This window comes from Odontesthes bonariensis, chromosome 7 (assembly GCF_027942865.1).
Source record: "Odontesthes bonariensis isolate fOdoBon6 chromosome 7, fOdoBon6.hap1, whole genome shotgun sequence".
Taxonomy (NCBI): domain Eukaryota; kingdom Metazoa; phylum Chordata; class Actinopteri; order Atheriniformes; family Atherinopsidae; genus Odontesthes; species Odontesthes bonariensis.
The window spans coordinates 18,336,052-18,349,801 of NC_134512.1; the positions used below are offsets into that span (position 1 = coordinate 18,336,052).

Below are 13,750 nucleotides of genomic sequence, written 5' to 3' on the forward strand. Positions count from 1 at the left end.
CAAGGACTGGTAATCAGACGTCACAAATTAGCTAAGCTCTTTGGAAACGGAACACGTTGAAGAAGTTTTAAAAATATTTGATTGTCTTCTTTTGTTTTTGTCGATAGGGTTATGTGAACAACAAATACTGACATTGTTTTAACGTAACACGAAGAACTGTCAGTCTGCCAACTGAAGAAAGAAACTAACGTCAGCGGGTCCGTCTGTCAACGAGGTTGAAACTCGGGACAACAGTGTAGCTAACTGGAACACCCTGTTCCTGCTCGTTTTAATCATGGACGCGTTTGTAAACTTCACAAGCCAAAGCCAAGGAAGGGATCGTATATTTAGGTGGGTTGTTTAGCGTGTTTTGTAGTTTTGATTTATTGGTGAAAACTAGAACTGACGTTAGAAGATGAGCCTTGGTGAGACGAATACCGATATATCTTGAGTGGTAACTTTCTTTACATTCTCACCGTCTACCTTTTTACATTTTTTTATTTTCATTTTAGGGCATCCCAATATGCTTGTGCACTTTCCATCTATTTATTACGAAACAACACTGAGAGAAAGGACCTTGTGGCCAAACTTAAAGGTCTGGAAACCAACATGAGTGCTGGACGAAAGTGTGAGTATTTCTGTCAAATGACAAGACGATGATCTATCTGATGGACCCTCTTTCATTTTTATTATTTGATTAATAGTTTCTTCATTCAAGTTTAAAAAAAAAAAAAAAAAAAAACAATACTCAAGATTTTCCCGACGAGCAGTGTTTCGTTTGATCAAGGTCAGGGTACTGATGAGGCAACAACTGATTGCACGGCTATAGTTGCAGTCATCGAGCGCCTGCTCATGACGAGACGTTTTTTTTTTTTTTTTTTTTTTTAAGCTATTTTCATATCAAACCATTTCTTTTTTTTTTATTTTGATGACATTACGAAATACAGGTGACACAGAATTAACAGCACTCGTAATAACTTCCCATTTCTTCGCTTTAGCAGGTCCCGTATTTCCACTGCTGATACTGCTAAAAACGACAGATTTTCCTTTCTGGATCTCTGAAAGCAGAACTTAAATCTCAGAGCCCCTAAAGTTGTTATTTTTGTGCCTTGATGCCATTCTCATGACCCAACACTTCCAGGCACAGGAGCGAGGAAGCACAGCTCCTAATATGATATAATTATAATATAATAATAATAAGTCTTTGATTTATTTATTTTTTCTCACTTTAAAAAAAAAAAACAAACAAACCCTTTTTTGTAGAAATAGTGAGCTGATTTTTTTTGAATGCTGGCTAAAGAGACTCGTGACCTGTGCACTTTTTGTCGTTTTTTTCCCAACAAATGAAGACATAGAAGTAGCAGTGTACAACATCATTGGTGTTTCAAATTGTGCGTCAGGCCACTTTCGTTCCTGCTTTGTAAAAGCACGCCTAACTTCTTCCAAGTTTAGTGCAAGTTTGCAATCTGTTTGGCCTTGAATCTCTCCGCAGTCACTGGGCTCAAGGCCAGCTTGTAGCTAAGTTGAAGCTTTTTTTTTCAACTTCAACATGCGCAGACACGTATAAGCAAACTGTAGCTGAAACATTTACATGACACTAGAATATCCCAGATAATTATAATTAGTTTGACCAAAACTGCGCTTTTGGGAAACACGTTAGTCCAACTGCAATTGCATGAAACCGAAGCTCCCAAAGTGGGACTGAAACGGCCAAATATTGCTGTTGGGAGTCAAATTGCTCCTGCATGTTAACGCTCAACTAGACTCAAAACTGGGAATCAAGTCCAATTGGAGTGCTACCTGGAACTAGTACTTTGTAGAGATGGTGCTCTTTGGTGACAGGCTTTGTTCATTTGAGGAGTTGTAGAATACCAAGGCACTCATCTTCTTTGTAGTTAAAATGCATTTTAACTACAAAATGCATTGTAGTTAAAATGCATTTTAACTACAAAGAAGATGAATGCCTTGGTATTCTACAACTCTTCAAATAGACTCAAAACTGGCTTTGGCGCTCCTCGTGTCCAACAGTGAAAAACCACAAGGAAGCGTGTAAGGAAGGAAGGAGTGTAAGTGCATTAATTTCAGCTGAATCCCCAATAAAGGTGCTTTTATTCTCAAACTTTTCAGTATCTTTTGTCAGTCGGCAAAATTTTGACTGAAAGTTGGTCCTTTAAGACCACGTGTCAACTCAGGACACACCTAAAGCATTTCCTGAATCCTGCTCTGCTCTTCTGAAATAATGATTTTACAACCACAGCTCCATTGGATTAAAAAAAATGGTCATTTAAGTAACTTAAAGACAACCTCTGTGCGGCGAATTTGGCTGTATTTACATGTTCAGTGATCTCCCACAGAGATTATCGTTCTAGTATTGTCTGGAACATTTTTCACAGCAGCGCACCGTCTTGACTTGGAAACTAAGCATATGGCAATGCCTTAAGGCAGAGTCGGGAAATAAAGATCTTGTCCGTCTTAATGCTTTTGCAGTGGATTCCTCATAAAGGTCAAGGCTGGGCCACAGAGGACCACCGTATTGATGCACCACTTAATTATCTCTCCTCCGCACCCGAACTGCAGCCGTGGGGCTCTGCTGCCTCGGTGCCTGGCCTGCCTCACTTGGTAATTGTGAGACACTATTTGTCTGACAATTTAATATAAGCATGACCTTGAAGGTTTATCTCCCAAGGGTATGAAGGGGTATGAAGGAGTGAGCTGCATCAGGAGAGACTGAGCACACAGAATGAGAGTCGAGACCTTGACCTCTGTCCGGCAGAGTAGCAAGTGTGATAAGATTGTAATTGACTGTAAAAGTAGGTTAACTGTATTCTGCTAATGACAGTGAACTGCTACTTTGAAATGTTGACGTGGCATTTCATATTAAATTGATTCTTGCTCTAATACCCTTTTATGTCTTCCTCCTTTGTCAGTGCTCAGGCTGGGAAACACAGCAAATTCCATTGAGGCTGCTAAGCGAACCATGCAACTCTCTGACCGAGTGCTGTGCCTGTGTCTCACTGCGGCCAACGCCAGCCGCGCCTTCTACTTTATCTGCGACAATGTGCTTTGGGCCCAAAGTGTCGGCCTGATCCGCGGCATTGACAAGGAATGCTGGAGCTTTAACGCTTCTCGCTTCTATTTCTACTCATTAGTAATGAATCTGACTAGAGATGTTTATGTAGTTCTCAAGCTGATGGTGCAGAGAGCGAGAGACAAACATTTCAGAGAAAAAATGGACCAAAATCTCAATCAGTGTCCTGAAGTAGCTGAAGTTATCCTTCCTCAGTTGGATGCCTTTGTTTTCCTGCTCTTAGAAACCCTAAAATCCCACCCAGCGGTTGCATTGGACACCGTGAAGAACATTTGTGATCTCTTCATTCCCTTCGACAGGTTGGGCATTTACAAGTCAAACGCAGGGGTGGTTGGATTTTGTGGGCTGATGTCCTCCCTGATCGGCATTATGACCCTTGCAAAGCCCGCTCTAAGGATCAAGCCATGAAAACAAGGGTGGAGTTGCACCAAAACTGCCTGATGACAGGTGTTGAAAAGGGCGTTGGACTTAGGCTTAAATGATATTCACGTTTTACAATGAAGCCAAGGCAGCAATAACTGATAAGCTTACTTAAGTTTCTAGAATGACTGACTGACTGTGTTTATTTGTTGTTGACTGTTTTAGTTTCAAATGAATGTTGAAAAAGGGTTAATGTATAAAACATTTTTGTATATTTTTACTAATTCACAAGGCCAAAGTCTAGAGCTTTTGGTCTTTAACTTGGTATTTCTGCCTTCTACAATACCAGCAGTTTTATAATTGATAGTTGTGCAACTTCTGTGTAAAATAAGGGCTCTTTACTGAGGCAGACAATTCGTTTCGGCTTTGGAAGAAATGAGGTGTGTATCTGGGTGGTTGCTGCCGCTGGCTTTGGAATGCTCATTGTTTTGTGATAAAATGCTGTGAAAAGAAGTAAGTTTTCAAGTGATGGCTGATTTAAGCACTTCTCAGCCAGAGTAGAGAGAGAGAGAGAGAGTGCGTAAATGTTTCTTTCTTTGGCTGCGAGTAGATTATCTTCAGAGAAGAGAGGAATTGGAAAAGAAAAACACAACTATGCACAACATGTTAGGATTTGAGATTAAACGTACTAATGTGTTAGTCTTGATTATGTACTGTTTATGAGCTGAATTCTTTTGTGTTTTGGTCTGTGTAACCTGGACAAAAGTGTCCGAGGATGAAACCCCAAACCTCCCAATTCCCCTGTAAACAATCTTTAGTGTTGTGGTGGTGTCATTCAGTTCAAAGGTTGTGCTTACCAGGACTACCTAAAACAACAGACCTTCTGTCTCAACGGGAACTGCAAATGCAATAAAAACACAACATATTTCCACTGCCACAGTTGATGGAGATGCTTTTTTTTTCTCCACCTTTTGTTTTATATAATTACAATCACCGATCAAGCGTGTGAACACCGTCTGTGGATCAGTTCAGAGATGGAGCAACGCCGCCCTCTCGAGGACACGAGACGTATTGTTGAATTGAAGGGCTTTATTTTCAATTTCACTGAGACAACAATACACTTTGTTTTAAAAGCTTTTTCTCAAGAGGACGAGGCGATAAAGCGTCCGCCATCGGAAAAATTGCAAAAATATATTCCGTTTCCCTTTCACGATACTTTGAGTTTTGCTGTGAAATGAGTGAAGAAACGTTGCAAAGATGACTCCCCTAAAAGAACAAACACACAAGGCAATAAATAAACTTTGTTCTCCTAAAGTTGACAGGATGCAGTGATGTGCTGCAGACCGAGTGTTCGATCTCACATTCCCGCAGGTGTGTCATTTTTCCAGTACCATCCGAGCGATGAAGCACACCTTCGTGAAAAACAGTCTGCTGAACTGGAAGTTAAAAGTTTAAACGACATCCTGTCTGCTGCTGCAGAAGCTCACGTGGGCAAATATTAAATGGGGTGTCCAAGACAACCTTTTAATTTTATGGCAGATTTTCACGAGTGGAAAAGTTCTAATTAAATGCCAGTGTCATTACAGTTGATGCATCTTACAAGGCATCTGAGATGAGTTTTTAAAAAAAAAAAAATTTAATTTAAAATAAAAACTAAACTAAACAGAGCACTTTAAAATAAAAAATAAAAAATGGCAACAGTGTTCAACTACAGTTTTTTATATTCTGTTGGCCCAGGTTTTTCTTTTCCCTGTAAACCAATGATTACGCTGTGAACCACTGTTTTGGGAATGAAAAGGCACCTTCAGTAGTTTGTTCCTGCCGCCTTAAAAAAACCCTACAATTTATACGTGTTGTCAAAAACATTGACCCTAATGTTCTATTTATCCTCATCATACTGCGATAAGTCCGATATTTCTCCCAGGAAGTATCGCCCATGTTCGTTTGTTTGGTGGCCAACGAGAAGCCCTTTGCTTGAACGAGTTCTTTGAATTGTTACTACTGAAAGGACTTGTGGTCTAAATGGTGTCTCACCCTGCAGGTATTGAGCATCAAAAATGTTTCAGTGATGCAAAATCATAAATTATTGTGGATGTCTAACTAAAACATGAGCTCATCTTTGAATACAATTGAACCAGGCACTATTGAAGTACCAAAACGACTAGCTTTTACAGGCATTCTGACCAATCATTTTCTGAAGCTGGGTATATACATGATGCACATTCTTCATCAAATTGTCTGCACGCTAGCGAAGAGCCTGAGAAGATACCCAACGAGCTGAATACTGGAGACATGTCCTTTGTAGTACCAGATGTTAAGAAATGTGCCTTCTTTTTTTCTTTTTAGCTTTAGCAATATTTAATGATGGAAACTGGTTAACACTTCCTGGGCTCACAGTTATCATTTTTCCAGTGATCAGTGCTGATAAATATTGCTTTGACACGTTCATATGTGCTGAGACAAAGCAACTCTGCTGGGTCTCAAATCCTTCAAACATACCAGAAGAACTGAGTCTATCAAAAAAAAAAAAAAGAAGATTAATCTGATTGCAAAAGAAGAGGCTAAATATACGGTGATAAACCCACTAAGTATTCGAACTGAGAAGTCAAGAGGAACCAAGTACATAGCTTTGCTTTGTATAGATTCCCGCAAGGGCTCTGCCTTTTGATAGTGGAGCTTGATAAAAATCAGACAGTGAATCAAATTCCTGTACAGTTCATGATTATCCGACAGACGGTAAGACCACAAATTAAGCAAAAATGGGGAATAAAGAGGTTAAGACATACATGGCAAAAAACAAACAAAACAAGAACAGCACAGAACCGCTGCACAACAACTAGCCAGTAACTGGACTTCTCCTCAAACTAAAAGACATTTACAGAAATGATCTGAAGTGAGAGCATTTTAAACCGTGCAGACGTGTGGGAACAGGGGCGTCAGAAATATCTGACGATACAGTACATGTCAAGGCAAATATTAGTGTCATTCTCTCATTCCAAGCTACCATTAAGAAAATAGTTGCGAGTACTGCTACAATGATGGAAAGACTCAGTGAATTTCTACAGCAGGGCCACAGCGAACTCCTGTCTTGATACAAGTCTGTGAATCTAAAAGCCCCCCCAAGCAACCCTTTGAGGTCACCCTGCTCCTTACACGGAGCTAAAGCAAGGTGGATTGAGCTGAGTGAGCCATCCCTACGCTTTCCTTGTGGGCCTTAAATCGCACCCTCCAGTTTGTTAAAGGCGGTTCCATCGCATTCAGCCGAATAACATCAAAATGTAACGCTCACTGAGGTGAATTATTGTTTTCCCAACCAAAAACCCCGACATCAAACAAACATTAAAAGTTCAAGCACATTCTAAATATTTGAAGGGAAAACGCGTTAACTGGGTTGATCGCCAAGATAAATACCCCGTAAGCTTTTAAAACTACATGGAAAGTAAAAACCGTTTCACTGAGCAAAATTAAGATCATCCGTCTCCAGCGTAAACACAGCTCGTTTTACATGTAATAAACCTGGAACTAAAAGACTGGAGTGGTGATAAAGTTGATAATGGTGTTCCATTACTTGATTTAAAAAAAATAAAATAAAAAGGCAGTCTGTGGTACTGAAGGCTACGTTTGTGTGCAACTGACACCAAGCGTGCACAAGCATCACCTTGAAACCAATGTTGGTGAACTGGGAGGAGTGTGTGGCATGCCAACATTTCTTAGAAATGAAACAGGACATAAGCAAACGGCGACATTGAATTCCTTTGGATAATAGTCCAAAGACTGGCTCCTACCATAGACTCTGTGGCACATTTTGGAGTTACTTCGCGCTTTAGAGATCTATATGAGATCAGGTCTCAGTTCTACAAAAGCTATCGGTTTGTGTGGATGGCTAATTTGTCTCACAAAGATAAATTATTTAATCAGTTTGGCTCTGGTTGAAAAGATGTTCTGTCATCATTAGTTTCTATAAGCGAGAAGCAAAGAAACAAAATCCTTTGTATTTAAATATAAAGACTTTCGTAGCATTTTTTATACCCCTAAGATTGATTGTACCATCACTTCAATACTCACTTAAAATTAACACTTTGACGCTCTGAGGAGAAAAAAGGATAGAATTAAAAACGATCACGTCTGTTGGCCTTCACTGTATCATCTGACCATTTTACAGCAGGACACAATCCGGCTATCGCAGCCACAATCAGAGCTGAAAACCAGTTTTAAAGGGTAACATTTGATCACGAGTAGGTGGTCTCAGCCCCCTGTTGAAAAAGAACCTTGCTCCTCAATACCAAAGAACACAGAGTAAAGTGAATAGTGTCTCAGCGGTTACTGGACCCAGCTGCACAGTCTTTGGGTCCATTTGGAGTCTTTTGGTCCAGTTGTGTTGCACCCTGCTGAGGGTAGAGGGCAGTTACTAAGAGTGTCCCTGTGCTCGGTCATATTCTGCGATCAGGCCTTTGATATGTGAAAGTTTCTTATGGAGGTACTCGCAGCGCTTCTTCTCTTCCCGATACCCAGGAAACTTCTGAAGGAGGGGAAAAAAAAACAAAAAACAAAAGAGGCTGTAAGCTTTCTGCGATTCATATAAAAAATACATGGTTTTATATTCTCACTAAACTATACTTTAAATTCTGATTTAAAAAAAAAAACCTTTAAACAACACAAGCTTGCTGTAAATTGTTCATTTCAACTCGACTTATTCAATACAAAGCATCAATAGACACAAAGTACCAATACGTTTATGAGTACCATGTCAGAAATAATGAAACATGAGATTTCCAAATTTCCTTGCTGAAACAAAACTGTCCCTGAATGACATGTTCAAGAGTCATGAAGAATAATGCAACATTTGACTATTGCTGGTGTTAATTTCTTGACAGTTAATGCAAGAGACAAGAGGTGCCCGAGTGGCTGACCGATGTTTATAATGTTGTGGCAGAATACCCGCAGCAATACAATCAAAAGAGAACGTGTTGAACCTCTCGGTGAGCTTTAACGCCACGGTGCACATCACACCGATGAGCCGGTTATTTATCTGACGTTAGTTGTACTGATCCAGTGCCACACCATGTTCAAAACTATATACGTGTGCCATCTGTTCTTGATGTCCAGTAGGTCTGGATCACTACAGGAAATTCAAATAGTGGATCATCTGTGAATGCAACAGGTCTGTTTCTATGAGACCTGAGACCCCATGCAAAATATGAATGATTCTTACTTTCTTATACTTTCGATACTTCTGTAGTATTTGGTCCTCCATGAGCTGAAAAACGACAAAAGAAAGTGGGTCAGTGTGCCGTTTAGCTGATCCATTTTCGTAGTTGGGGTTTTACTAGATGGAGCAGTGTGCTGTATGCACAGACAGTACCTTGTACTCTTGTGTTCCCGGGGCGAGAGTGTTGATCTTTGAGCCCAACTGAACAAACATCTCTGTGATAGCCCCAATCCGGGCGTGAAGAGCTCTGTATTCATCATATTCGGCACAGAAGTCGTCATTATACTGTTGACGCTGCTCCAGTGCTGTTATGGGGCTGTATTTTCTGAAACGGAAAACATTGACATTTTAAAAGCCGTCTCAATCTCCCAAGACCAGGCTGTTTTCCCAGTCTTTCCAGTAGAGGGCTCTGCATGTCCTCATATTGAAAGGGTTGACACGTCACTGAATTAACAGCACGATGTGTTGACCAGATGTAGAAATGTGGGACATGAGATATTTGTTTTAATAGTAACTCTCAGTGAAGCCGTGTGACAGCTTATTTAGACACGTGTCTTGCTTGCCTCTGTTTATCTGACTGTTTTGAAGCTGAATCTTACCCTGAAGGGTCAGCTTTGGTGGTTTATTTCCTCAACAACAGTTAGGACTATGAAATTTAAGCTCTTCACTGAGAAACTATATCAACAATGACTAATGTGGACCTTTGCCATTGTAGCAGTTGTTTATATTAATTCATGCATCAGGGAATATGACATAAATAGGTATTCAAGCTTACATTAAATAGTCAGGCAGTTCCTCCACTGAGGTTCGATTAACAGGTGTTTTCTCTGCCTTGTGGTCTGTAGAAATGAAACACACACACACACACACACACGGGGCAAAAGGTTAGTGCGGTCTGCCAATGTGATGATGGGCCCATCATATCGAGGCCGACCAAATCATTTAGCACTGTCTCCGATAAGAGATCTGATCCAAGGCAGGCGGTGACGTCAGCAGCACAGACTTGGAGGTAATGCTGCCTGCCGACTTGCTCGACCAGAGGTCACCCAGCTGTTCCAGAGTCAATCATTAACAGGCTCGAGAGCAGTAGTGTTAGATTTCCAACAGCTCTCTCAAATGAAATTACAGGAATTGCTCATCCGGGGTTTCCAGAATCAACAAGAACTAAATCTTGGGGGAATTATATAATGTTTACTGTGTTGAAGGGGAAACTTTTAAAGGCCTATCTGTGCAAACAACATCAGTGTGATTCCTGAGGACGCAATAGGTTAAAAGAAGTGCGACAAAAGCTTGAAGTGAAGACAATTTTATAGTTTCATGGACGCTTACCTTTCAGGTTTTCTTGATTCTGCTTCAAGTCTGGACTAGTCTCTATCCAGTCTGGTTTTAAGCGCTCTCGTTCCTTCTCTTTGTGTTTTTTGGACCTTTTCTTTTTGTGCTGGCCGTTGGTGAACTGCTGGTCTGTGCAAACGGAGATGTCGTGTGGCGGTTTGGGGCTGCGTGCGGTCAGAGCCGGTGCCATCCTCTCAGGTTTGGAAACGGCAGATGGCGCGCTGAGTTTGTGTGGCGAATAAAGACTATTGGGACTCCCCTGAAGATGATTGTTAGTTTTGTGGATCTCGTTTTTAATCTGTACATTAGAATTTCCATGACTGGAGGAGCTTTGAGCCCCATTGGTGCCAGAGTCTGTATGAGAGGGGGACTGCAGGGGCAGACACTGATCTGAAAGCTTTTGCTTTTTGGGAGTTTGAATGTTGGATGGGTCCAAGGCCAGTGGGCGTTTCTAGAGGAAAGAAAAAAGCACAGCAAGTGAAAATTACACAAATGTAACAAAGGTTCCTGGAGTATATACAGCTGGCTCACAAAAATGACTGAAAATAGGGGGGGGAAAAACGAGTTAAAGGAAAACTCCGGGGCATTTGAAGCGCAATCCCATTGCTAGAGGTTGTCAAATACTGATAGTAGGACACAGACAGGTGCAAATCGGCGCTCCCTGTGTGGAGATAGCGCTGTTTGGGCAGCCTGTCATGCGAGGCTAATACGTGGTGGCTAGGGGCAAGCGCTAACCCTTCCACGTAAAACAACAACTTGCACACTGCAGAAACGTCACACCACTTTATAAACCATCCGACAATAAAGTCACAAGCCTTACCATCAAAACCATATGCATGGTTCTCACATTACTGGCATGGGGACGTTACAAAACAACTTTATAAACAGCATGTCCCTCACCGGTTATTGGTTCGCTCGCGCATGTGAAAGCCCAAAAGAGTCGATGGACGATAATCCCATTTACAAAACAATTATCTTCTCTAGAAAAACTGCGTTCAAGTATTTAAAACATTACAATACATGCCCAGTAATATTGTTGTAATGTTTTAAATACTTGAACGCAGTTTTTCTAGAGAAGATAATTGTTTTGTATATGGGATTATCGTCCATCGACTCTTTTGGGCTTTCACATGCGCGAGCGTACAAATAACCGGTGAGGGACATGCTGTTTATAAAGTTGTTTTGTAACGTCCCCATGCCAGTAATGTAAGAACCATGCATATGGTTTTGATGGTAAGGCTTGTGACTTTATTGTCGGATGGTTTATAAAGTGGTGTGACGTTTCTGCAGTGTGCAAGTTGTTGTTTTACATGGAAGGGTTAGCACTTGCCCCTAGCCACCACGTATTAGCCTCGCATGACAGGCTGCGCGAACAGCGCGATCTCCACACAGGGAGCGCAGATTTGCACCTCTCTGTGTCCTACTATCAGTATTTGACAACCTCTAGCAATGGGATTGCGCTTCAAATGCCCCGGAGTTTTCCTTTAAGCGCTGTGGTAATATGAAATAGACGAAGGAAATTTGAATGGGACTACTTGACATGTGAAATCTTCTCGGTTTAATCAAAGTAAGAAAATGGATTCACTGCATAATGAGTAAAAGTGAATACAGTGTCAATGTGTTTTCCATGATTTCCTTGCTTGTACCAGTAACTTGATGGAGTCTGTTTGTTGTTTCAACTTTTTCATTAAAAAGTCCATCGCACAACTTCCTGACCACCGCATTACATAAAGGTTGTTGTCGGCCTTTGCATCTCTCTGTTGGCAAGAAACAAATATTTACCTCTCCAAAAGTTTAGAACTTTTCCTTTATTTTCAGTAAGCGCTATATTTAGTCTCTGGCTATTTATGTAATCGCACAAAGACATAACAAAGCTGTGAAAGTTGGGTGCATTCTGAGGAGGAAAAGCACCGTCCTCAGTCTTGAAGAAGAAATGGGGGAAAATATAAATGCAGCGTGAATAATTACCACTGAGAGATTCTTGGCAGGACTAAGTCGTGAGGGCGAATCCCCAGGAGTTTTGTGGAATGAATGGTTGGATTGGGGACTCTTCAACTGGCTACTGTGGAGTGGTTGAAGTTTCCTGAGGAAAGATTAAGAACACAGCACCTTCAGTTAAACAACAACTGCGAGGTAAATGGCATGTAAAGCCAAACAGGCAGGCGCGCAGGTGTGTCATCAACGAAGCTTGCTTCGGCAGAGTTCTGAGTAAGTGGATGAGCAACGACTATCGAGAAAGGACTGTGGTGAAAACCCTTCCACAGAAGAAGGAGTCGGTGCAACCACACCACTGTATCTGCCGGTGAAACAATCTTCACAATCTAAAGGGAAGAACAATAGCAGCAGATTTAACCTCTGTGAGGCCAAGCCCACTTTTCTGGTAATCTGCTTCCTACAGCTCCTTCCTCAACCGCATGCCATTATAAAAAGTCCCTCCCTGCAGTGGATTCATGCAAACGTTTAATCACACGGACGGCTTTAGTGGAGCTCATAACCATTCAATGAAAAAACATCAGACAGTTCTAAGAAAGCCTAAATAGAAGGGTCTTATTGAGACGTTTAAAGTTTACAGTATTTCCTGTTTATTACAGCTATATTGCACTTGGTGAATAATTGAATGAGAACAATTGTAAGCTTTTAACACTTAGTAGGGGTGGCGCAATAAGCCAACAGGATTTGCACTTTTTTTTCCAAAATGGCAGTGAAGCACAATGCCTGCATATTTACTGACAGGCACAGGAAACGTAAGAGGGGAGGAAGGTCATCCTGAAGAGCTCAGCCCTGCAACTGTTGCCATTTGGCAGCACGGTACAGCGAATATTTGCCTCTGCTTTGATGTGTCCATTAAGAGATTCTTCAGCGTGGAGTAGTCATTTACAAGCTCTCCTTTCAAAGTGATCACAGCAGACTTCCACATTAATTCGCTGGTCTTTTATATTAACATCATTACTGCCACTGTGCCTCAATCCCTCAGTCTTCTCTGCATTACCTGCCCAACGAGGACTCTGAAAGTGTAAAAGATCTTTCCAGGTAATTTCATGACAGTTTGGGAAATACGAGTAGTATCTTTCTTACAAAAAGTTTAAATGAATATCACCACTGTCATGTCTGTGAAATACATATAGGGCTGTAGCCAGAAGGTGATGAGGGTAGTGCAGTCTTATAAAAGCATTTTTTTTCTTTTTTTTTTTCTTTTTCCATTTAGTTTCAAGTCTTGTATGTCTTGGCAAACTTAATGCTCACCTGATCAGGAGCCTATGGATGAGTTGCTTCTCCTCCTCCAGATAACCGGGCCAGTCTCTCTGGACATGTCTGTAGAGCTCATCCTTTAGAGAATAACTGTGTTCTTTAGGATTCAGTTTACCGACCTGAAAAACCAACAATCTCAAATTAAAAAAAAAAAAAAAAGTCAACGGAAAGAGATCAGAATATGCTGTTAACACGAGAAGAGGCCAGCTGTTGTAAAATCGGCTTTTTCCTGAAATAGTGGCAATGTACTGTCATGAACAGTTTAACCCTGCCCAAATACAATCTAATCTCACTGACGCAAATCTACCCAAACCAACGTTCAGGACTGCAAGTAGTCAGATACCAGCTGGAGCCACGAACCCTTCCACTGTCAAAACACAATCTTCTCACCCAGGGATAATTAAAGTACAGCCCTAATTACAGCTACCAGCGGCAGCACAGTCTCTGCTTTATGATTGCAGAGGGACATTCTAACGCTGTGAACACAGGAAATATGCCTGAAATAAACTGATATCACCTTTTTACAGATGCGT

The 13,750-nt window shown here is 41.1% G+C and overlaps 2 protein-coding genes across 2 annotated transcripts in view; one reads left to right on the forward strand and one right to left on the reverse strand.

The window, feature by feature from the left end:
- Positions 1 to 5,327, forward strand: pex11a (peroxisomal biogenesis factor 11 alpha). The gene is made up of 3 exons (XM_075469829.1): positions 1 to 330; positions 492 to 607; positions 2,907 to 5,327. Exons 1-3 carry the CDS (start codon positions 275 to 277, stop codon positions 3,473 to 3,475), a joined length of 741 nt encoding a protein of 246 aa, XP_075325944.1. The 5' UTR covers positions 1 to 274; the 3' UTR covers positions 3,476 to 5,327.
- Positions 4,499 to 13,750, reverse strand: part of LOC142383954 (RNA polymerase II elongation factor ELL2) — a 27,275-nt gene continuing 18,023 nt past the window's right edge. The window contains exons 6-12 of the mRNA XM_075469826.1: positions 13,212 to 13,336; positions 11,937 to 12,051; positions 9,966 to 10,419; positions 9,412 to 9,475; positions 8,790 to 8,961; positions 8,640 to 8,684; positions 4,499 to 7,946 (exon numbers count right to left, since the gene is read on the reverse strand). Of these exons, the coding sequence (XP_075325941.1) occupies positions 7,836 to 7,946; positions 8,640 to 8,684; positions 8,790 to 8,961; positions 9,412 to 9,475; positions 9,966 to 10,419; positions 11,937 to 12,051; positions 13,212 to 13,336 (1,086 nt within the window). The 3' untranslated portion in view covers positions 4,499 to 7,835. The remainder of the gene's footprint in view (positions 7,947 to 8,639; positions 8,685 to 8,789; positions 8,962 to 9,411; positions 9,476 to 9,965; positions 10,420 to 11,936; positions 12,052 to 13,211; positions 13,337 to 13,750) is intronic.